Here is a 22,017-nt window from a genome sequence, read left to right as displayed (position 1 = left end):
GGCCGGGAGCGGCCACTGCATTCTAGTCTGGGCTACCGAGTGAGACTCCAACTCAAAAACAAAAACAAAAACAAAGTGTAACATACAAAAACAAAGATCAGTCTTGAAGTTAAAAAAAATTCACTAAGTAGGTTTAATCTAGTTGTGCCAGATACAAGTACTGGTCAGATTCTCTTGCTGTGACATATAGATTAAATATTCACCCTTCCCTCCAATGGGCATGGGATTTCCAAACTTCACACAAATACTGAGACCAATACTGCAAGAGTACAATCCATTATTTATTAAACAAAAAAATTAAATGTCAAGAAACAATTAACTTACTCATGGTGAAGCTTTAGGGAATGAGGTATTGGAATCTGTAACTTGGAGTTGTCATTTTGAGCTTTTCTATTGAGATGAATCCAGATACAAGTCATTGCAAAGGCATGAGTTGACTGGGGTTTGTTAATATCGGGAACTGGGATAAACTGAAAAATACAATTTGCATATTGTAAGAAAGAATGAAATAATTATATGTATTTTCGTAACCCATTTCTGGTATATCTCTCTGTTTGTAAAAAATATCCTATCTTGACTGGGTGTGGTGGCTCACGTCTGTAATCCCAGCACTTTGGGAGGCTGAGGTGTGAGGATTTTTTGGGGCCATGAGTTTGAGACCAGTCTGGGCAACATAGCGAGACCTCGTCTCTACAAAAATAAAATAAGATAAAATAAAATAAAATAAAAAATAGCCAGACATGGTCGCACATGCCTGTAGTCCCAACTACAAAGGAGGCTGAAGGAGAAGAATTACCTGAGCCCAGGAGATAGAGGCTATGGTGAGCCGGGACAGTGTCAACACACTTCAGCCTGGGCGACAAAGTGAGGCTCTGACTCAGGAAAAAGCAAACAAACAAACAAAAGAATATTTCTTGGTGCTGGGTATAAAGGAGATGACTGTTCTAGTCAATCTACCTTTTGTGTATGTTTAAAAATTTCCATAATAGAATGTTTCTAAAAACTGGTAATCATCAAATGCATCATATTTTATTCCAATACCCTATATAATAAAACATTAGGGAGATATACTGAGACTCAACTGGCAAACAAAAAACAGACATGAATAGACACTGTTATTTAGCCAATCGTGTATAGATTAAAATGGCACTAAGCTTTTTAAAATTGTAGACCTACTTAGAATGTAGATTAAAAGTGTGCTGTACTTGCTATTCAATTGTGATTTCGCACATACTTTAGAAATAATCTAGTTCAATTCCTTTATTTTACATACATAGGGAATAAACTAATGTCAAAAGAGACTGAATGCCCTTCCCATAATCATGGTTAATCACAGAATTGGGAAAAGAACTCATTCAAACCCAGTACTCTTTTCACAAAACCATACTAAAATCCTTGAACATATATTAGACAGAATTTACTCATCACATTGTTAACTATTCCATAAAAACTTACTTCTTTTTCTGGGTATAGCAAGTCAAAGAGCTTCATGACAGGGAGAAAATCAGCAAGTGCATTTTTCTGAATACTTCCAGAAATGAACTGCAGGAGAACCCACATCAGATGATCTCTGCCTTTAATCAGTCCTCGCCCTGCTAACTGCAAAAGATGTTTCAATACACATGTGTACACAACTACTTAAAGAGATGATGAAGGAAGGGTGTTTTATTTTGTTTTAAAGGAGAAATCAGCCGGGCTCGGTGGCTCAGCCTGTAATCCTGCGCTTTGGGAGGCTGAGGTGAGTGGATTGCCTGAGCCTGTGGGTTCGAGACACGCCTGGGCAACTTGGCGAGACCTCAACTCTACAATAAATCAAAAATTAGCCAGGCATGGTAGTGCGCGCCTGTAGTTCCAGCTTCTTGGAAGGCTGAGGCGGAAGGATTGCTAGAGCCCAGCAGGTCGAGGCTGCAGTGGCCGGGAGCGGCCACTGCACTCCAGTCTGAGTGACAGAGTGAGACTCCAAATAAAAAAAAAAAAAAAATAGCCGGGCTCGGTGGCTCAGCCTGTAATCCCGTGCCTTTGGGAGGCTGAGGTGAGTGGATTGCCTGAGCCCGCGGGTTCGAGACTCACCTGGGCAGGCGAGACCTCATCTCTACAATAAATCAAAAAATTAGCTGGGCATGGTAGCATGCGCCTGTAATTCCGGCTACTTGGAAGGCTGAGGCGGAAGGATCTCCAGAGCCCAGCAGGTCGAGGCTGTGGTGGCCGGGAGCGGCCACTGCACTCCAGTCTGGGCGACAGAGTGAGACTCCAACTCAAAAATAAAATAAAATAAAATAAAATAAAATAAAATAAAATAAATAAATAAAAAATGAAAAAAAATAAAGGAGAAATTCTGGTTTCTGCTCTCAGAAAGTCAGTATCTAACTCTGGCACTTAGTAACTACCTTGGTCTCAATTCAAGACACACCACAAGAAGCCTGTAAGCTATTTCAATACTATATATTGATGTTTCTTTCCTGCTCCCAAAACAACTATGCATATAAAAAATTCAAGGTTTTAGAACATAATCAAATTGATCGTGTGTACATGAAAAAGTTTAATATGGAATAATTCTTACTAAAAATATCTCATCAAAATATAAGGAATGGCTGTGCACAGTGGCTCACACCAGTAATCTCAGCACTTTGGGAGGCTGAGGCAGGAGGATTGATGAGGTCAGGAGATTGAGACCAGCCTGGGAAAAATAAAACAAACAAAAAGACCATGGGGAATATTATACTATAACAAAAGTTTCTTTTTTTGTAAGGACTAGTTATCATAAAACACTTTTCCTTGTTTTCTGTAGATTATAACAGAAACCAATGGGGGGGGAACTTTTATGAAAAACTTTTCCCAAAATAATCTCTGCTGTAGAGATATTATAGATATGACATTTTACTCCCACTCAACATGTTTAAAACCTTATGACTCAGACCAACTCTTTCCAACCTTACTCTTCTACTTTCTCCCCTCTTGGATTTAGTGTCCTACCCTTCTATCTGCTACCAAAGTCGAAACCAGGGAGCGAGCCTAGATGTGGCCATCTAGTCCTATTCCCCTCCTCCGCATGCCTGGTCTCTGGCTCCTCCTCTGTCCTGGTTTAGGCTTTCAGCACCTTTTACCTAGCCCACTGCAGTGTCTCCCTTAATAATTTCCTTGCCTCTGGTTTTGACACCATCCATCTCTATATCACCCTCTTCCTCCATGTGGCCATTGCCATCAATTCTTCTAACTTACATGTGATGATGCCATTCCCTTCCTCATTGCCTCCAATGAAAACTACCTCCAAAAGAAAACCTAAACTCCCGAGAACAGGTACATGCCCGTCTGAAGTCCTGCAGGTCTCAGCTTGCCTTCCTGCCTTCCTCCTCTCACTAACACTTTCCCCTTGACATTTTTCTTCCTCGTTTTCACACACCTCTATCACTTTCTAAATAATCTCATTGCAAGGGAAACACTTTCTTAGCTTTTCCTCTTAGCAAATTCCTATGCATCCTACAAGTGTTAGCTTCAAGATCTCTTTGATAAAGCCATTTCTGATGCCACTCATAGGGACTATTTCCTGTCATTCCTATTGCAGGGAAACATGCTTCAAATTATGACAACTATTAAGCTCTAATCAGATTGTTTCTACATGTATCTTACTCTCTAGTGAAGAGCTCCTTGAAGGTTCTACAATGCCTTTTCACCTTATATCCGAGTGCCCTGCACTGTGAGTATATGGAATCAATGACTAAATCCTGTTTTTACAGTGACAAGGAAGGGAAATGTTAAGAATCCATAAAAGCACTCACAGGACAGAAATTAGGATTCAGAACTTCTGCGGTGCTGAAATCAGTAGGGAATGCCCATATCAGTCTAAAACATACTAATCAATAGGTGGGGTTACTCTGACCCAAAGATTTAGTACATACCTTCTGATGAAGAGAAAGAACCATATGTGGAAAACTTGCAAACTGGAAAAGCACAAAGAAAATGAGCTGACTCGAGAGATGCTGCCACAGCAGTTGGCTGGTTCCCCCATCATCAAACTTCTCCTCAGTCTCGGATCGCTCCATGGCATACACCACAAGATCCACCAACTGGTCCTCCAGCACAGGGCAGCGCTGCTTGTGCTGTAGGGCAGAGATTAAATACAGTATTCCAAAAGCCTTTCGGTTAGTTTCAGATGTTACCAGTTAATGGGCATTAATTTTAACAGGAAGCTGAGAAGCATGGAATGAAGTTGAACTTAAGAAGTTAAGGTTAGATTTAGTCTATTAAAGCTGCATCATGTTACATTATCAGAGAGGATAAGTTTCACGAAAAAATATCTTTTCAGGCTTCCCACAAAAAACTTCCCATTAACTTCTAACTTCTACTATGGATATCCCTATTACAATTTGACAAGGGGAAACGCATAGTAGAACATTTTGTTATTTATCCTTTGGAAAAATGATAATTTTTAAAAGTGAAATGGGGACAGCAGTATTAATTTCATAATCTAACTCAAAAGATGAAAATTCTGGATTTCCAGGGATCAAATATTATAATAGAATAAATAAAGCAGTATGTGAATCTTTTTAAGCACAAGTTTACATTAACTTTATATACAATCATATACCTAAATAGCTGCCAACGTTTGTTTTTCAATGTGTAGTATTAATCCTGATACTAAAATGAAAGATTCTTTCATTAAAAAAAAATTGATCTCAAAGTTAATCTCTGCTCTTCCCTCTTGGAAGCCAAACATAATGCAGCTTTAATGTTAAAGTAGACCATTTTAAAATCTAAAACAAGAACAAGAATTAAGTTTAAACACTAAAAATGAAAATGCAACTTCCCTTTCTAGAGGCAAAAAGATATGTGCTTTTAAAAGTGATTTTTAAAAGTATACTTTCACCGAAAGTCATATTTTAAGCCATTTTCACATTTCCTTTATAAATGTTATATGACTTAGTAACAGGCAGTTGGAAGCCTTTCTAGTGAAAACAATTACTGATACAGATGCTTTCCCCCTGAACTTTAGATGTGATTATCAGTCTTTTGCCATGAAAAAGGGATATGATTTCTTCAAATTCAGGGAAAAAATGCAAAATGGGGACAAATTTGGAAATCAACAAGACATAATGAGTAGCATCCCCTTTACTGCATGCTCTTTGCCAGCTCCAAACTTGTAAAGCTCCAATATAGCTGCACTTTCTTGAAGCATGCAAATAAAACAAACATCTATCCAAACAGTAAGCATCAATGGTTGTTTCATTTTCTTTCCAAGAACACGATGCCATGATCACAGTTCAACCACGTTACAGGTTTACAAATAGCAATATTAACACCACCAGTTGAGACTACAGTACTTTCCCTCCAAATATAATTATCATTATGAAGCAGAGCAAAGTGCAACAGACAACACTACAGACTATTTCTTAAATCAGCATGCAAAACTACTGTGTACAGGGCTTGAAATTCACTAGTTCTGCCAACCACCAACAACCTAAGAAATGTATCAGACAACACAAATTTAGAGTGAGATCATTCAAAGTATATAAGAGTCAGAAAAAATTGTGAAAAGAAGTAAAGCCAGGATTTCCAGTAGGAATTTTTTTCACTAATGATGGGAATTTGCCTCTAGTTTGGAAAATGACCAATTTGTCATCTATTTCTTCATCCATGATGGTTTCCATCAATCTACTTTAGGGAAAAAGAGCAAACTAAATAAAACTGGTTTTAAGCACCTGAGTCCCTTTGGAGTTTCCCATTTTAGTATTAGCGATTTGTTTTTATAAACTGGATTTTCACCTACATATTTTTAGGTATGTAGTGATGGTCATACAGTTAATGATTTAAGAAGGAAAGTCAAAAATATTAAGATTTTGATAAAGCAAGAATTAGGAAATTTACAGTTAAAGTTGATAGTCTTTCAATATATGCCATGACTCAAGATTATCCTCAACTTTTCTCTTAAGAATTAAATCAGATAGCAATCTTGACTATACTTAATGCCCTGATACCTGATGGTAGCAGAACATCAATCAGGATTAACTATAAATTTCCTGGGTGTTTTTGTTAAAGGTAAGGACATGTCTCAAACCAAGCTTAAACATGTTGCTTTATGTGCCAATTTTGACAATACCAAAAAAGAAAAAAAGGCATTAGATATAAAATGATCTATGCTGCTAACTAATTTAGGATAATAATTTTTACTTTAGTTTTCAATTATTAAAAGATAGGTACATTAAAAATTGAGTCTTTACAACATAGCAGGTGGTTTTACAAAGTGGAATAAACATTTGTAAAGCAGGTTAAGGATCTATAAGTAAAGGTTAATTACTAAATAAAGGCAAAGATAATTTAATAAATCAGTAGATGTCATCCCTATGGTTATTCTCATCTTACTTTCTGAAAGCTTTGGGAAATATAAGTCCTCAAAATACTGACATATGAAGTTGAATTTGTTAGTTTACATTTTATCTCTATGTGTAGTTAAACTTGTTTAAAAAACAAAGAACATCTAAATTCTATGTTTTATTAATTCTATTTCTACATAATAGACCAAACTGTACTGGAACCTTACTTTACATTTTTAGCTTTTATCAAAAATGTAAAATTTTTTGATAAAAGCTAAAAATCAGTTAGAAGATATTAATAGAAACATTAATATCAATTCCACCCATGCCCCTGGTTCATTGCCAACAGTATTTCAAACGGCAAATGATAGTGCTTAGTGTCCCATATCCTATACTGAGTGGCATTTGATACCCTTCATGTAACAGTTCTGATGACGCTTTTGCAGTGAAAACTTAATATAGTGTACTAAAGTGAGCTTAATTTTAAATTATTATCTCAGTGCTCTAAATTAATTTTAAAGCCATACCTATTCAGGACAAGTTGGGAAGAAAAGTCCCTTTCAGTGTCATTTATTGTATTATCTGCTTTAATCAAGAAAGGTGCCAATAATTAGAGTTATTCCAAAGAGAAACTGAGTGATTAGTTTAAGAGAAAATTAATGACAAGTACTTCACTATCTCATGGTAGCCAGAGTTCATACACCACTCTATAAAAGCTTGATGAGTGTATCTGTTTTATAAAGCATTTATTCAGCAGAAAGAATACACACTCTTGTGTAAGCACATAAAACAAGATTTTTCCACTGGGAGTTTACGTCTAACACTCTACACAGCTGGGCTACTTATGACCTTCTTAATGTGACCAATCTTAGGATAAAATATAGCCCAATTCCTACTGGAAAATGCAATATGAACAGCTCTTAAAAAGGTTTCAAGCTTTAAGTAAATTACTGCATTGCTGGAGAAAGGACAAGAAAGTATAGTGTAGGATATAGTTCTGTAATGATAATAGATGAGATGACTTGGTTATTTTTAATCATATCCTTCTTAGACTGTGTGTTCTTATTGCCTACTCTACTTTCCAGTAGGTAAAAATAATGTATCAAGTCAATTCAGCACATTATCTTCCATCTACAAGTCCTCTTACTAAAGAGTTTTCTATGAAAACAATTACTGATGAATTGTGAATTTTTGACAATGTGTACACTACAGTGGGATCAATACTAATAATGTTCTGTCAGCATTTCCATTATAAACTTTATTTTTTATGGATTTATGTCTTAGTCATAAACTTTTTTTAGGTTGAAACTTGTTATTGAAATGATCAGGTCAGATATACTCTCAACTGTTTTGTAAATGTCTAGTTTAAGAAGAGCTGCCCCCCAAAAGAAAAAAGCTTTGGATAGCTGAGGATATCTGGGGGAAGGTACTTGCAGCTCAAATGACCATGGGTACATATATCCACCAAACTGTAAAGAATTGAGTCAAGTATGACTTAAAGTTCACTGCAAAAGTTAGTCTTAAAACATAGTATGAAGCATTCTTTCAAAGTTAACTGAATACTTACCTCTAATTCAAGTGAAAGTTGATCAGAATTAATGACTTGGTATTTTAGATGTTAAATTGACAGATTCTGTGAAGTAACTGTCAGATACTCTAGTGTGAAGCAGTTTCAGTTTCACGTGTACAAAGGCTTGTCCAAACAAGGAAACTTGGCAAATTTTTCAGAAGAAAAAACTTAAAATAATAAAAGAGATACTGCTACTAGGGTGAGGTTTGGCATGCAAAGTTTCAACACTGAGCAAGTTTTATGGCCAAGCTATATGTCCTTAAAAATAGGGCTTTATAAATGGAAGCACTGGCACAACCTTCACTATAGTATTGCAAACAGTAACGCTATTTTATATAACCTAGACAAGAATGTCTTTTTAAAATAAAAAAGCTGGTCTATTTTAATATGTTGGGTTCAAAAATTTTTAACAAAAACAATTGGAACCACTATTTTGTTTAAAATAGCAAAGGTGAAAAGTCCTGGAACAGACTTGGGACTGTATAAGAGTTTGGTTATCAAGTGTGGCCACAGTGTTTTTCTCCTGCCACAGGTGAGCTTCAACTGAGAGGAGCTCCCTCTAGGGGCAGGGCACTTCTGGCAAAGACTGACAAAGAAGGGTGTTTGTCAAGCAGGTGTGGGGTCACCTAAGAGTGTGACATTTCTTAGTCAATCCCCATGTTTCCAAAAAAGCCTTTCCTATATAAAGTTTACCACTCCAACTTTTAAAAGCGTCATGACTCTATTAAAGTGTTTTTTTCTCTTTTTTTGTGTTATTTTAAATTTGTTTTTGTTTTAAGGCAAAGAAACATAAGTATTTTTGTTGTGGTTATTATTATTTATCTATTTGTTTTAATAGTCTGGAAAGATAAAGGCCACCACAAATCTTTCCATCTCTGAAAATTCCACCAGGCTAGCTTTAGCCCCAAGTATGAAAAACAGTCAAATGGAGTGGGAGGGAAAAACAAACCATCAAAAAGTGACAGGCTTCACTGAGTGCCAGGTGTTGTCTTTTTGTTTCAAAAAAAAAAAAAAAAAAAAAAAAGAATATTAAAAAAACAAACACCAAAAAAAAACACCAAAAACCAAAAACCAAAAACAATCCACCAAAAATAACTCTCACATCCCAAGAAGAAACTTTTTAGTGGCCTTGGTCTCAGCATGGTCCTGCCAATTTCAAGCCCCGACCATACACGTATTCTCTAAATGGAATCAGTGGCTACAAAGCGGCCAGCGTATCGTTAGTCACAATACAACAGTAAGGTTGTGAACATACCTGAGCAATGTTCAAGGTCTAGAGCATTGGAGGATGGGCAGGACAAGACAGGACAGAACAAAAATAAAGGAAGAAAAAAAGAAAAGACAAAACAGTGACTATGAGGCCAGCCTCAAGGAACCCAGAGTCAGCACAAACCCTCCCACATGTTAAACCACCAAAAACAAACAACATACACCAAAAAAAAAAAAAAAAAAAAAAAAAGTCAGTAAGGAGGCCACTCTGAAGATACCAAGGGTTATAAAAATAGACACCCAACAACAAAAAAAGTCAAAAATTACGGTTAAGTCATGTGTAGGTTTCTCTGGCAAAAGGTATACTTGAAACTGGCCTTATAGAAAAAAAAGCAATGCAAAATAACCAACTTTAAAATTTTCTTTTTAATTTAAATATTTTAAAGCAATAAACGATAGGAACAATAATACATTGTTTAATAAACTACATATTTTTAAAAAGTCACCAAATAGTTCTGAACTGTTTTGCTCAGTTAGCTATAGCAAAGAAAAGAGGAAAGAAGAGTGCAGACCCTATGCAGAGTTTACTAGGTTTCCAGCATAGTACAGTACCTGCTTATTTAACCCTAGCATATTGCAGACCATATCCCTGGAATAGGGCTGCTCCAATACATATCTCAACAAAGCAGTCTGTGGTTCAAACAGATCCTTTAAAGAAAATAAAGAAAATAATTGCTTCAAGATCAATGTTAATTCAAATTATTAGAAATTGAGGTTAAAAAATCCTCTAAAGACACTTGTTACCTTCACAAGTAGGCAGATCTAGTGGGGAAAAAAAAATCATAGGATTTTAGCGCTTACAGTTAATCTGTTCCCACCCCTCATTTGGTAAGTGAGATGAAGGGACTTGGCCAAGGTCAAACAGAGAGTAACAATAAAGATGACACTAGAACCAGATCTTCTAATTCCCCTTCCCCAGTGCACTTTTCACTCTACTTTCCTGAAAACACAAAAGGTTTACATTTAAAAAATTTTAAAGTCTCACCAATGTCAATTTTTGTAGATTTTGTCCTAGATAATGTTTCTGAGGCATAATGAAGCAATATTTTCAGTTAAAACATGACAAGTCAATTTTCTAGATGTGTTTCTATGCATACGAGTATATAATATCTGACAGCCAAATTCAGTCTATAATAAATAATACCAAAAAGCTACATTAAAAACTAAGTATTTCAGAATTTACAGTTATTTTTCCAAATGACTAGCTAAAAGTTTATCCAATGTCTTGAATATAGGCCAGTCAATCCTCTATTTTCCTAGCAAGATTCCCAAAATAGCTTTTTTAGCTCTTAAGCACATAAACTTTTAGAGAAATAGATGAAATTATCATATACCTATTTATATTTGTTAATTTTGCTCACCTATACTTAAAAGTATACTAATGATAAATATTAACTTACACTTGTTAAATATATTAATTTAGAAAGAATTCATTCTAATTTATTCTAATTCTTCCATGCATTTTAGAAAGTTTCTGAGCCATCTAACAGTTTTCTAGAGCACATCGTTTTCATTTTTACTTATGTTGTCATTTAGCAACACAGCACTTTGATACAGTCAATGAAAAGTTTGTCTTCTTGCAAATATGATGTACTATTTGCTTAATGTTAGCTGGTTTATTTCATGCCCTCTTAAGTGGATAGGTAGATGGATAGAAAAAATAAAGAAAACCACTTCACATACTGATTTTTAAAATAACCTTTAAAAGACTGTGCTACTGTAATTATGAAGTAAAAATCTTAGAAAGTTACTGTATTAATTTCTTAATTTTTTTTCTTTTAAACTGATACTTATCAGGTTGTAGTCTCTCTCAATTCACCCTAGCTGCTAGAATGTCTGTTTACTATCCCTTTCTTCATTTTAACAATAAAATATCTGGGAATGGGTAAGGGTATGCAAGCATTCACTTCAGTGTGCTGTTTTAAATAATTCCTTGGAGCACTTTAAGACAGAATAACCAAAGTGCCTGTGTTATGCAGAAGTTTTTACAGCGAGAAGTGACTTAACATGGACACTTATAAGAAGAGCAACTATACCCAAAAAAGTATTAGTTCAATTAGCAAAACTGCTCACTAATGCAACAATTTAGAAGGAGTGGCGCCCCTTACAGGGTATATCAAAATCCCAATAATTTGAAAAACCAAACTCTCTTTCCTTTATAATTAAACTTAGAAATGTGATTTCCGATACAGTCACATTTGTCTTAAGCATCACTGTAAGGAAAGAATTTTCTGCTAAGAAATGTAATCAAAGAAGAGTGGTCCAGCCTGGGCAACATAGCAAGACCCTGTCTCTACAAAACATTTTTTAAAAAAACTAGCCAGGCATGGTGGTATGTGCTTGTAGCCCCGATTATTTGGAAGGCTGAGACAGAAGGTTTGCTTGAGTACGGAAAGCTGCAGGGAGGTATGATCATGCCACTGTACTCCAGCCTGGGTGACAGAGTAAAACTTTGTCTCAAAACAAAGTGTAAACATAAACACTAATTCCAAATTTGGAAAGGACAAATAACTTGGTAACACAGTGATTGAGAGTATAGATTCTGAAATCAGACTGAGTTCAAATACTGGCTCTATGACTTCTTAAATGTGGGTCCTTAGTTACTAAATCAATTTAAAATTTCTGTTTTCTATCTCCAAATACTTTGCCAGAGGTGGACCACTGGAGCATACCCCCACAACAGCACAAACCAAAGGAAATATGTGGATACTGAAATAACATCTTCCATTCAATATTTAGATTTATTTTTCAGGCTATGAACTGTCAACTTAGCATCACACATCTTATAATCTAGGATGAAGACAGTTAGATGGCCCAAAAGTTCCATTATATTTAACCACATACCTTATCATATGGCAAAAGGCCTTTCAAAGGAAAACGAAGAGTTGCAGGATCCAATTTCCAAGAATTACAAATAGCGCCCGAGTTATTTACAACTGGCAGAAGACTGCAGCGGCCTGCATGTATTATAAAATTTTTTTTAAGTAAATGTGAACACAACAATGCTTGATCTTCCATTCACTTCACAAATATCTAATGAATATATATGCTGAACCAGGTTGGTTTAAAAATGGCTCTAAAAATGTTTTAGTAAGACTAAAACCTGGAAATTTTCTTTAATTATTCTTAATTCAGATGGTGGAAGATCAATTTGTACAGTTCTTCCAAACTAAAAATGTTGCATTTTGTCCAAGTGTCCAAGACAGAGGTCAGAAGTTATAATCCATGGACCAAGTCCAAACTGTCACCTGTTTGGATAAAGTTTTATTGGACACAATTGCTTCTGCAGTACGTGGCAGAGCCCAGTAGTTGCAACAGATTGGATAGGCCACAAAGTTGAAATATTTACAAGATGGCTCTTTATATAAAAAGTCTGAGTCAAGGGTTAACAGATTAACCTTGTGCAGGATGCTCCTAGAGGTCTTCTATGTTGGTATATAACCATCAGCCTGTATATCCAACTGCCTAATGCATACTGTCACTTACATGTCCCACAAGCAGATCCAGCTCAACATGTCTTAAATCCAACATCATCCTCATGCTCAAACCTGTTTCACTTCCTAATTCATTAAATGATATAAACATCTACTCAGTTACAAAAGCCAGAGACCTGAGAATTATCTGTCTCATAGTCTCATGTCTGATTAGCTTATTTTTTATCTCTGGTGTCTAGAACACCACCTGGCTTATAGGAACTACTCAATATTTGATCCTTGAATGAACAATGGTCTATACTGCCAGACAGTTCTGAGGCTACCATTATTTCTAGAAATAATTCAGGAGGCTATAAAAACATTATTACTTTTAAAAAGAAGTTCAGGCTAGATGTGGTGGCTCACGTCTGTAATCCCAGCACTTTGGAAGTCTGAGGCAAGAAGATCGCTTAAGCCCAGGAATTTGATACCAGCCTGGACAACACAGTGAGACCTTGTTTCTACAAAAAAATTAGTCAGGTGTGGTAGCATGTGCCTATAGTCCCAGGTACTTGGTAAGCTGAGGCAGAAAAGATCACCTAAGCCCAGGAGGTCAAGGCTGCAGTAAGCAGTGATTGTGTCACTGCACTCTAGCCTGGGAGACAGAATGAGATCCCAACTCAAAAATAATAATAATAATAATAAAATAAAATAGAAGTTCAGAGAAGCCAAAAAAAAAATTAGAAAATGGAAAACAAAATAAATACAATGGAAAGCAAAAAGGTGAATTAGAATGGGCCTGACAGTCCCATGTTCTGTGGCCACAGAGGGCTGTCTATTGAGACTTTCAGTTGCTTACAGAGTCCATGGAGTTTTACTAGTTGGATTAAAAGGTCTTTCTAATCACCAGAAAACCCATCTTCTTGAACGGTTTTCCTTGAAACTTAGATCCATTTCCAATAGTTGCTTTTCCCTTCCTACACTCAGTAAAAGTACCTGAAAACAAGTGAAAGCCTATTATATTAAGCTACTAAAGAGTCACTAAAATAACAAGCCATGTCATGTATAAGACGTGTTTGGGAGACCATTTTTCAGCTTTGTTCGGTAGTCAGGTTACTAAAAATCAGGCACTATTTGGTATATTTTAAATTATAATCCTACCACAAATGGAGTTTATTCTTGCTGTGGGCCTGAAAGTATCCACAAAGTCTGATACCAGGTTACCAAGTAACTAAAAAAAAAAAGGAAAGAAATCAAGTAAGTATAGAAATACAATTGAGATTTCCCTGAATAGAGAGATCACTTATATAAAATGAGATACTATATGTAAAGATTTAATACAATGCCTGGCACATGATTACTAAAAAGATAGTCCCTTTTTGCTTCCTTCCAAGCAATTACTTACCATTCATCTGTCCCTGAATTAAAACAAGTAACACCACATCCTAAGCTATTGGATGAAGCTGTGTATATTTTATTACATGTCATGCACACTGTCTCAATGGGAGAGGTGAGAAATGAAAGAAATAGTTCATGCGTACAAAACTACATATTGTCTAAGAATAAAAGTGGCCATAAAAACATGACATATAAAAAGTAAGCTTAATATAACTGTTTTTGATTAAAATTTCTATTAAAAATTTTGGGAAATACAAAATTTACCCAGTGTGGAAGTTTTCCCTCAGGATACAGTTTCCTGATCTCTGTGACTGCAAAATAGGCTGGTAATAAGCAGGCATTTCTTTCCAAGATATATGCTATAACCTAAGAAAAATAAAAAGGCAACATTATTCTTGATTAGTCCACATATAAGTCTTTGAACAAAACAATGACAACAACAAACAATAAGGATATTAAACAGTAGAGATAATACTTTTGGGAGACATGTTGGTCAAAAGCACAAACTTCAGTTAGACAGAAGGAATAAGTTCAAGATATCTAGCATATGACTGAAAACAATATATTGTATACTTCAAAATTTCTAAGACTGCAGATTTTATGTACTCTCATCACAAAAAAAGGTAATCCATATATTAAATAGACTAATTTAGCCATTCCACAATGTATACATATATGTATAATTATTACTTGTCAATTTAAAAAATACAGATGAATTTTTTTGGGGTTCAAACTGTAGCATAAAAAAACGATTTATATGTAAAGAATATCTAAAAATAAAGATAAATAAATAAAGAGATGGATTGTTCATGGTTAGTAAATAACCAAAATGCTTTCATTATTAGTAGGCTTCAACAGGAAGCAACAGACCAAAGTAACAATTCTTACAACATTAGATAACACAAAGCACAAAGATTTTTTTTTTTTTGAGTTGGAGTCTCACTCTGTTGCCCAGGCTGGAGTGCAGTGAGACGCTCACGGCCATTGCAGCCTCGACCCTACTGGGTTCAGGTGACCCTTCCACCTCAGCCTTCCAAGTAGCTGTAACTACAGGCGCATGCCACCTATAGTATTTTATTTATTACATATAGTATTTTATTTATTGTAGAGATGAGGTCTCACCAAGTTGCCCAGGCTGATCTCGAACCCTTGAGCTCAGGCAATCCTCTCATCTCAGCCTCCCAAAGTGCTTGGATTACAGGCTTGAGTCACAGCGCCTGGCACCACAAAGATATTTTCAGAGGTCCACAGGCTGATTTCATGTAAAGGTTTAAGATACTTTAATGTCTGCATTGTTGTTTTCATAATTAAAACCACAAATTAATTAAAATTTAAAGTTTCCTTCTGAAATATGATAAAAGTGAAACAGCATATTTAAAATAGAAGGTTTTTTGGTAGAAGAAACACAACATTCCTAGTGTGGTGAAACACAACATTCCAAGCCGGTGCAGTGGCTCACACCTGTAATCCCAGCACTTTGTGAGGTCAAGCAGAGAGGACTGCTTGAGCCCAGGAGTTCGAGACCAGCCTAGGCAACATAAAAAGACCTCAAGTGTACAAAATAAAAATAAAAAAAACTAGGTAGGCGTGGTGGGACACACCTGTAGTCCCAGCTACTCTGTAGGCTGAGGCAGTAGGAACACTTGAGCTCAGGTGGTCGAGGCTGCAGTGAGCTGGTACATTCCACAAAATATGAAAATCTAAAAGCACAGGCCTAAACAAAACTAGACTTTTTTTTAGGCTATGATCAATTCATTTCAAACATGTTCAAATTACCTCTTTTGCTGCCAGAAGCTGCTGTACAACTGCGGAGCTCACTGTATTAGGAATTGTCAAGATTTTCTCCAAAATCACTTTTAAGAGATCTCGAACACCCTGATATAAAAGGTTAAAACTCAGTAATGATACCATGTTAGCTAAAACATCCAAAGGTTTCAGGATTATACATTCCTTCAAGGTCACACCTCTACATTTTCTAAAACAGAGGTAACATTTAAGTCCCTAACGTTAATACAAGAGAACAGTCATGTTCCAAAATAGAATTTTAAAGAATGTCTTACAATATTAATAAACAGAAAGTCATTTACATACTCTGCTAAGTTTTCTTTGCCCTTATAACATTAGAAGAGTTTTTACTGTTACAAGGGTCAAAAAGCTTAACTTTTATTTATGGACAGAAGTATACTGGAATGGGACTTAAAAGCACTCTGAAAATATGAGTAACAATATAAAACTTTTTGGCAGATGACTCCTGCTCATTCCCTTTGGCATATTCTAACTTTATTCCCCCTTCTCATCCATCGCACATCTTAAATCGCTCAAGTATATCCAGAGCTATCCTGTTGGTAATCTCCATATGTCTAATACTAGTTGCATTATCCAATATATAAAGAAATTTAATTAAACATGCATTTATTGACTATACACTATATGGTCAAGAAGAGACATAAGGAAGAACAATTATAAAGCACTATGCAAATAAGGCAAAAACTGCATTAGTCTGGGTAAAGGAAAATTAACCAAAAAAATTAGAGTTAATTTTGTGTTAAATTATGATTCAAACCAATAATTGTCTGTTAGGTCATTATTTGTTAAGTCATTTCAGATTAGAGAAAATGTAGACAAAAAGTCTACTATCAGGTATTTGTAATTCTCCGAAAAACAATTACAAAAGTAACTTGAAGACACAATACTTTTGTAGGTATAGAGTTCCTGAGCTGTATTATGAGGCACAATTAGAGGGTGTATGTTGTTGTTTTTGGTCAAGACCAGAATGCTGAGGACATTAGCTAAGGAAAGAATTCACAGAAGGTCAAGTCAGAGGTGACATGGGTCCCGCTCCCTACATATACCCTTGTTCTGTGTTCTTTCATTTGAAGGAGCCCCAACAATGTAAGACTTGTGGCATTAAGGAACACAGACTCTGATTTGTGATTTCCCTACTCATCATACAAATATATTAGGCTCCTGTTTTTTTAAGAATGTTGAGAGGGGAGTAGAGAAGCTGTGTGAACACCTGAGTAATTTTAAATCCCTTTAGAAAATAGACAGATTTTATAAATGCTTCCATTTATTTCTCTCATCTGAAAAATAATATATATACAATGGCAAACTAATCATGTCTGAAAGAAATTTTTATCTTTAAAAAAAAATACCTTGTAATCCACTCCACCAATTATTTTCCGAACTAGTTTAAATGTTAAGGCCCAAAGCTGTGTTCTTTCCCATTCAAGAGTATCAGAGTTTATCAGGGATTCACAAACCATTCTACAAAAAATAAAAATAAATACCCATTCCATTAACAAGACAGGATTTTCCATGTAATAGATTTATCATAGCAAATATACTTCACAAAAGTGTATTTTGCTTAAGCATGCTTTTAAATGTGTAGCACTTTACATTTTTTACTTTATAAAAGATAAAAAACAAAGTAGACTAAATAATATTCACTATGTTATATTCTTACTGGAAAAATCTACAAAGTAGACTAAATAATATTCACTATGTTATATTCTTACTGGAAAAATCTATCAGAAGCTTTGATTAAATGTTTACTACCTATCACCTTGTGGCAAATTGTATTTTGCCAACATGGTAGCAACAAGATTTTTGATCCCATGTGCTCTTCTGAAATGTGACACTGGGGACATTCCTCCCATGGGGGGACTGAGGAAAGGGTCTATGTTTTCTCTTCTTAGATCTGGGCAGGTCTTACGACTATGGCAAACAGGATGCAATATGACTTCCAAGGTAAGGTGATACAGCTTCTGCCTCATCCTCTTTTGCATGCTTACTCTTGGACTGCACTATGTGAGAAAGTCCAGGCCACAAGGTGAAGGCATGTGTTTGTTCTGCCCAGCCAAGATCCCAGAGGACAGCCAGAAAACAACCAGTATGCTAAGCCCAGTCAATCAACATAAGCATGAATAATAAACAATACAATGACTATCCTTGTTTTAAGCCCTAAAGTGTTGAGGTCATTAGTTGTAAAGCAAAAGTAAACTGGAACAAACTAATCAAAGTGAGTGATCTCCGCCCCAGGCAGAAAAGCAGAGGTTACCTGATTTTGAGCCTGTATGTATTATACAATTCAAAGAATAATGCAATCTAGAAACTAAAACCTAAGATATTATACAGAATTACCCTTCCTTTTCTCTGAAAAAAAAAAAAAAGGATTTATTTGATGAACTTTCTTCTTAATTCCCTTATCATTTTAAAACAACTTCAATCTACTTTCAAAATCTATAAAAAGATAAATTATTTAGATTGCTCCTGTCAACCACTTAACATACCTGGGTGGAAGAAGACCAGTCTCAACTGCCATAGCTAAGCAGTCGTAAAGAAAAGAGATTCTCTTAGGACTATGTTGGCCATGAATAAATTTAACAATCCACTGGATGCACTGTTCATGAGATTCCTGGAAAATTAGAAAATTATTTTATTTTTGGTCTAAAGTTACACTTTACAACTAAAAGCTAATACACTTGGGAGTATATCAAGACTATGAATGAAATTCTTCATGATAAACACTTATGGATGAAAATAATTTTTTTAAAAAGCAAAAATTAAAAAAATCCATATTTAGAATTAAGTTTAAAATCTTGTAATTATATAGAATAACTGCTACCATTTCTATTATGTGGTTCCTCCAAAAGTAGTAAGATTTTATTAACATATTCAAGGTCTACAGAAAACTCTAACACAGATTGTATAAGGAACCATAAACAGTGTCCTTAATGGCAGATATAAATATTCCTGTCACTGGAAGGGTCAGGGGAAATCCATTATGGATCAGTATATAAGGCTTATGAGAATTTAGTATAAATCTAATCCCTAAGAGCCCACTGTGAATCCAATGATGTGTCACATTTCTAGACTTGCAAAACTCTAAATCTGATACTTTGATATGTGCACATATCAAAATCTGTCTTCTAGAATATCTCCAAGAACATGCAATGTTCTGTTCCTCTGCAAGGCCACTGCTCCTCATACACACTTCCACTGTTGCAAATATAACGATGATTTGAAAACACCTATTTTCTTTCTGGCTTCCCCATTAGAGTATCAACTTCTTGATGATCTTGAAGGCAAGAACTACATCTTAACTCATAAAATATTTAATGAATTATTTAAAAAAATATGTTAGAAAGATGCTCACCATCACTGAGAAATGTAAAATAAAACTATACTGAAATAAAATTTCTCATGTTTCTCACTGGTGAAGATCAAAAGCTTAACACTCCATTGTGTGGCTATAATGGAAACTCTCAAACACTGCTAGTGAAAGTATAAACTGGTATAAACCTTCAGGAAAACTATTAGGCAAGCCAGGCATGGTGGCTCATGCCTATAATCCTGCACTTTGGGAGATGGAAGCGAGAGGATTGCCTGAGCTCAGGGGTTCAAGGTCAGCCTGGGCAACTTGGTGAGACCTCATCTCTACCATAAATAAAAAAAATTAGCTGGGCATGGTGGTGTACACCTGTAGTTCCAGCTAATTGGAAGGTTGAGGCAGAAAGATCGCCCGTGCCCAGTAGGTCCAGGCTGCAGTAGCCATGAGCATGCCACTGCACTCCAGCCTGGATAACAGAAACTCTGACTCAGAAAAAAAAAAAAAGCAAAACAAAGCAACAAAAAAACAATTAGGCAATTTCTATAAAAACTACAAATGGGACATGCTCTTTGACTCAGCAATACATCCTATGCTCCATGCATAATAATACTCATCACAGCTTTGTTAAAAGTACAAAAATGCAAGAAAAAACCTAAATAGCAGTCAGTAGGGGATTAGTTAAATAAAAAATGGGGTACAGCCATACATTGGTCTTATGCTGCTATAAAAAAGTAAGAAAGAAGTAACTCTTAATGGACTGATATGGAATTACCTTTAGAGTTTATTAAGGTAAATAAGATGTTAATTAAAAAACAGTGTACGTGGTATTGTATGACCATTCTATTAAAATGATTCTATCAAAAGCATAAAAAACTTTTAGAAGGAAACAAACTGGGGCTATTGGCTGCAGACACAAAAAGAAACAGGTGTGGTCGGGCACAGTGGCTCAAGCCTGTAATCATAGCACTTTGGGAGGCCGAGATAAGGGGAATGCTTGAGCCCACGGGTTCAAGAACAGCCTGGGCAAGACCTCATCTCTACAGAAAAATTGAAAAATTAGCCGGGCATGGTAGTGAGTGCCTGTAGTTCCGGTTACTTGGAAGGCTGAGGCGGAAGGCTCGCCTGAGCCCAGGAGGTCGATGCTGGGGTGGCTGTGAGCGTGCCGCTGCACTCCAGCCTGGCCAACAGAGTAAGACTTAAAAAAAAAAAAAAAAAAAAAAGGTGTGCCTGTGTATCTTGCACTATATGAATGCATTATCTATCAGAAAATAATTAAGACAAAATTTTAAAACATAAACGCATTGCCATTATATGAGCCATGTCTGAGTGGCAAATCTTATCATCGATGGCTGATATGCAAACAATTCTCATTTCCCCACCTATAGTGCATCATGAGAAGATAATGAATGTACTACTGGAACGTGAGCTCTTCAAGGAAGACATATTTTATCTTTTTTACGGATACATTCCTGGTAACTGTCCTTTGTTAATAGGTTTTACTGCTCCTTTCCCATTTTTACTATATCTTTATTTCCTTATTATAAAATCTTTGTATCCCTATTGTAGCATCTTTACTGTTATAGCTATCAATACTGCCCCAGTTCCTTTATTTATTTAGTAAAAACATGAAATTTGGATCCTTGCAGCTGCTTTCTAGAATATCAAATAAAACATAACAGGATGAAAATGGTCTTAAATCTAATATGGGGTTGATTTAAAAAAAAAATTTCATATTGTGCAGTTTTCAACTTGACTTCTCAACAGTTCTCTACTGAAATATACAAACTAAAACAAATGGAAACCAGAATTTTTAAAAAGAGGGCAATTTTAATTCTCCTTTGATCATAAGAGCAACATTAAAGTAGACTTTAAAAAGGGAGCCCAAAACCACCAGTTAGAAGTATTAAAAATGCAGTGCTCACCTGAGAAAGACCACCCCAAAACTGTCTGAAGGCCCCCAAACAGCTAATTAGCTTTGTCTTTTCATCTTCAGGGGTATCCATAAACATGCTAAAAAAAAAAAAAAAAAAAAAAAGCAAAAATCACATTTTTGGCCACAAGTTTCAAAGAAGTAACGAAACACAATCAGAATAGTGGATCTTATAACTCTTCACACGAACCTAAATAAAATCCTGCAAAGAAACAATCGCGTAAAAACACAATAATCTGCCGTGCATGAACTCACCCCGGGAAAGCCTCTTCTATCACCTCCGTTTTCTGCAAAAAGCAAACAAATACGTAAACAACAGGGTCTCCCTCAGAGAAATATTACAACCTAACATAGGGCACGTCACCTTAATCGGCGCCCAAACAGTACCTGCCTGGCCTGTCACAAACGGTGCTGTGGATTTCGAAGGCCACACTGGACCGGACCGCAGTTTGAGAGTCGCTGAGCCCCCATGCCCACCCGGGGTGTCAGAACAGCGGGGAGCAAAGCGGGGCGCGAGAGGAGGCGGCCCGAACCGCGGCCCCGACTCTCGCCCTCCCTCCCCGAACCTTCCCTCCCCGGAGCCATGGTCCTGGGTCGCCGCAGCTGCACTCACCACCACCTCCTCAAAGATGCTCTGCAGTTGCGTCTCCATCTGTACCATCACCCCCAAATTTCCGGGGTGCCCGGCCAGGCCCGAACCGCGGGAATGAAGGCGGCGAGGGGCGGTGACCCGGGAGAAGCCGTGGCTTCCCTTCCTCTGAGCTCAGCCAACCACAGGAAGCCTGCGCGGAAGCGGTGGAGGGCTCGGTGCGCGCCGTTGACAAACCCCCTCCAGAAACTAGTTGACCTACGGATGGTTCCGTGTGTGGAGAAGGGCGGTCCGCAAGCCGGGCGACAGCGCCCCAAGCGGAGCCTCGGGTCCAAGACACCCGGAGGCGTTGCCACCTGCAGGTCGCCATCCGGCGGCTGGAGCGGGAGTCGCTCCGTGCTCCGGGCTGAGCCTTTGCAGACCGGGA

General features: G+C 36.6%; 1 protein-coding gene across 2 annotated transcripts in view; it reads right to left on the bottom strand.

The window, feature by feature from the left end:
* Nucleotides 1–21,739, bottom strand: part of MED23 (mediator complex subunit 23) — a 44,631-nt gene extending 22,892 nt beyond the window's left edge. Inside the window, exons 1-14 of one of the 2 annotated variants that reach the window (XM_008071886.2) lie at nt 21,615–21,732; nt 21,257–21,288; nt 20,994–21,081; nt 18,251–18,375; nt 17,114–17,225; nt 15,735–15,833; nt 14,223–14,324; nt 13,722–13,791; nt 11,992–12,104; nt 9,700–9,795; nt 9,134–9,151; nt 3,897–4,097; nt 1,456–1,599; nt 325–470 (exon numbers count right to left, since the gene is read on the bottom strand). In XM_008071886.2, coding sequence (XP_008070077.1) covers nt 325–470; nt 1,456–1,599; nt 3,897–4,097; nt 9,134–9,151; nt 9,700–9,795; nt 11,992–12,104; nt 13,722–13,791; nt 14,223–14,324; nt 15,735–15,833; nt 17,114–17,225; nt 18,251–18,375; nt 20,994–21,081; nt 21,257–21,288; nt 21,615–21,662 — 1,394 coding nt within the window. In that variant the 5' untranslated portion in view covers nt 21,663–21,732. Of the gene's footprint in view, nt 1–324; nt 471–1,455; nt 1,600–3,896; nt 4,098–9,133; nt 9,152–9,699; nt 9,796–11,991; nt 12,105–13,721; nt 13,792–14,222; nt 14,325–15,734; nt 15,834–17,113; nt 17,226–18,250; nt 18,376–20,993; nt 21,082–21,256; nt 21,289–21,614 lie in introns of both variants that reach the window. The other variant, XM_008071887.2, reaches the window with a different exon arrangement.
* Between the last annotated feature and the right edge of the window lie 278 nt (nt 21,740–22,017).

The sequence above is a fragment of the Carlito syrichta genome, unplaced genomic scaffold (assembly GCF_000164805.1).
Source record: "Carlito syrichta isolate Samal-C Ts95f unplaced genomic scaffold, Tarsius_syrichta-2.0.1 Scaffold314781, whole genome shotgun sequence".
Taxonomy (NCBI): Eukaryota; Metazoa; Chordata; class Mammalia; order Primates; family Tarsiidae; genus Carlito; species Carlito syrichta.
The sequence above is the reverse complement of the archived record's forward strand: the minus strand, read 5'-3'. Positions and strand labels throughout refer to the sequence as shown.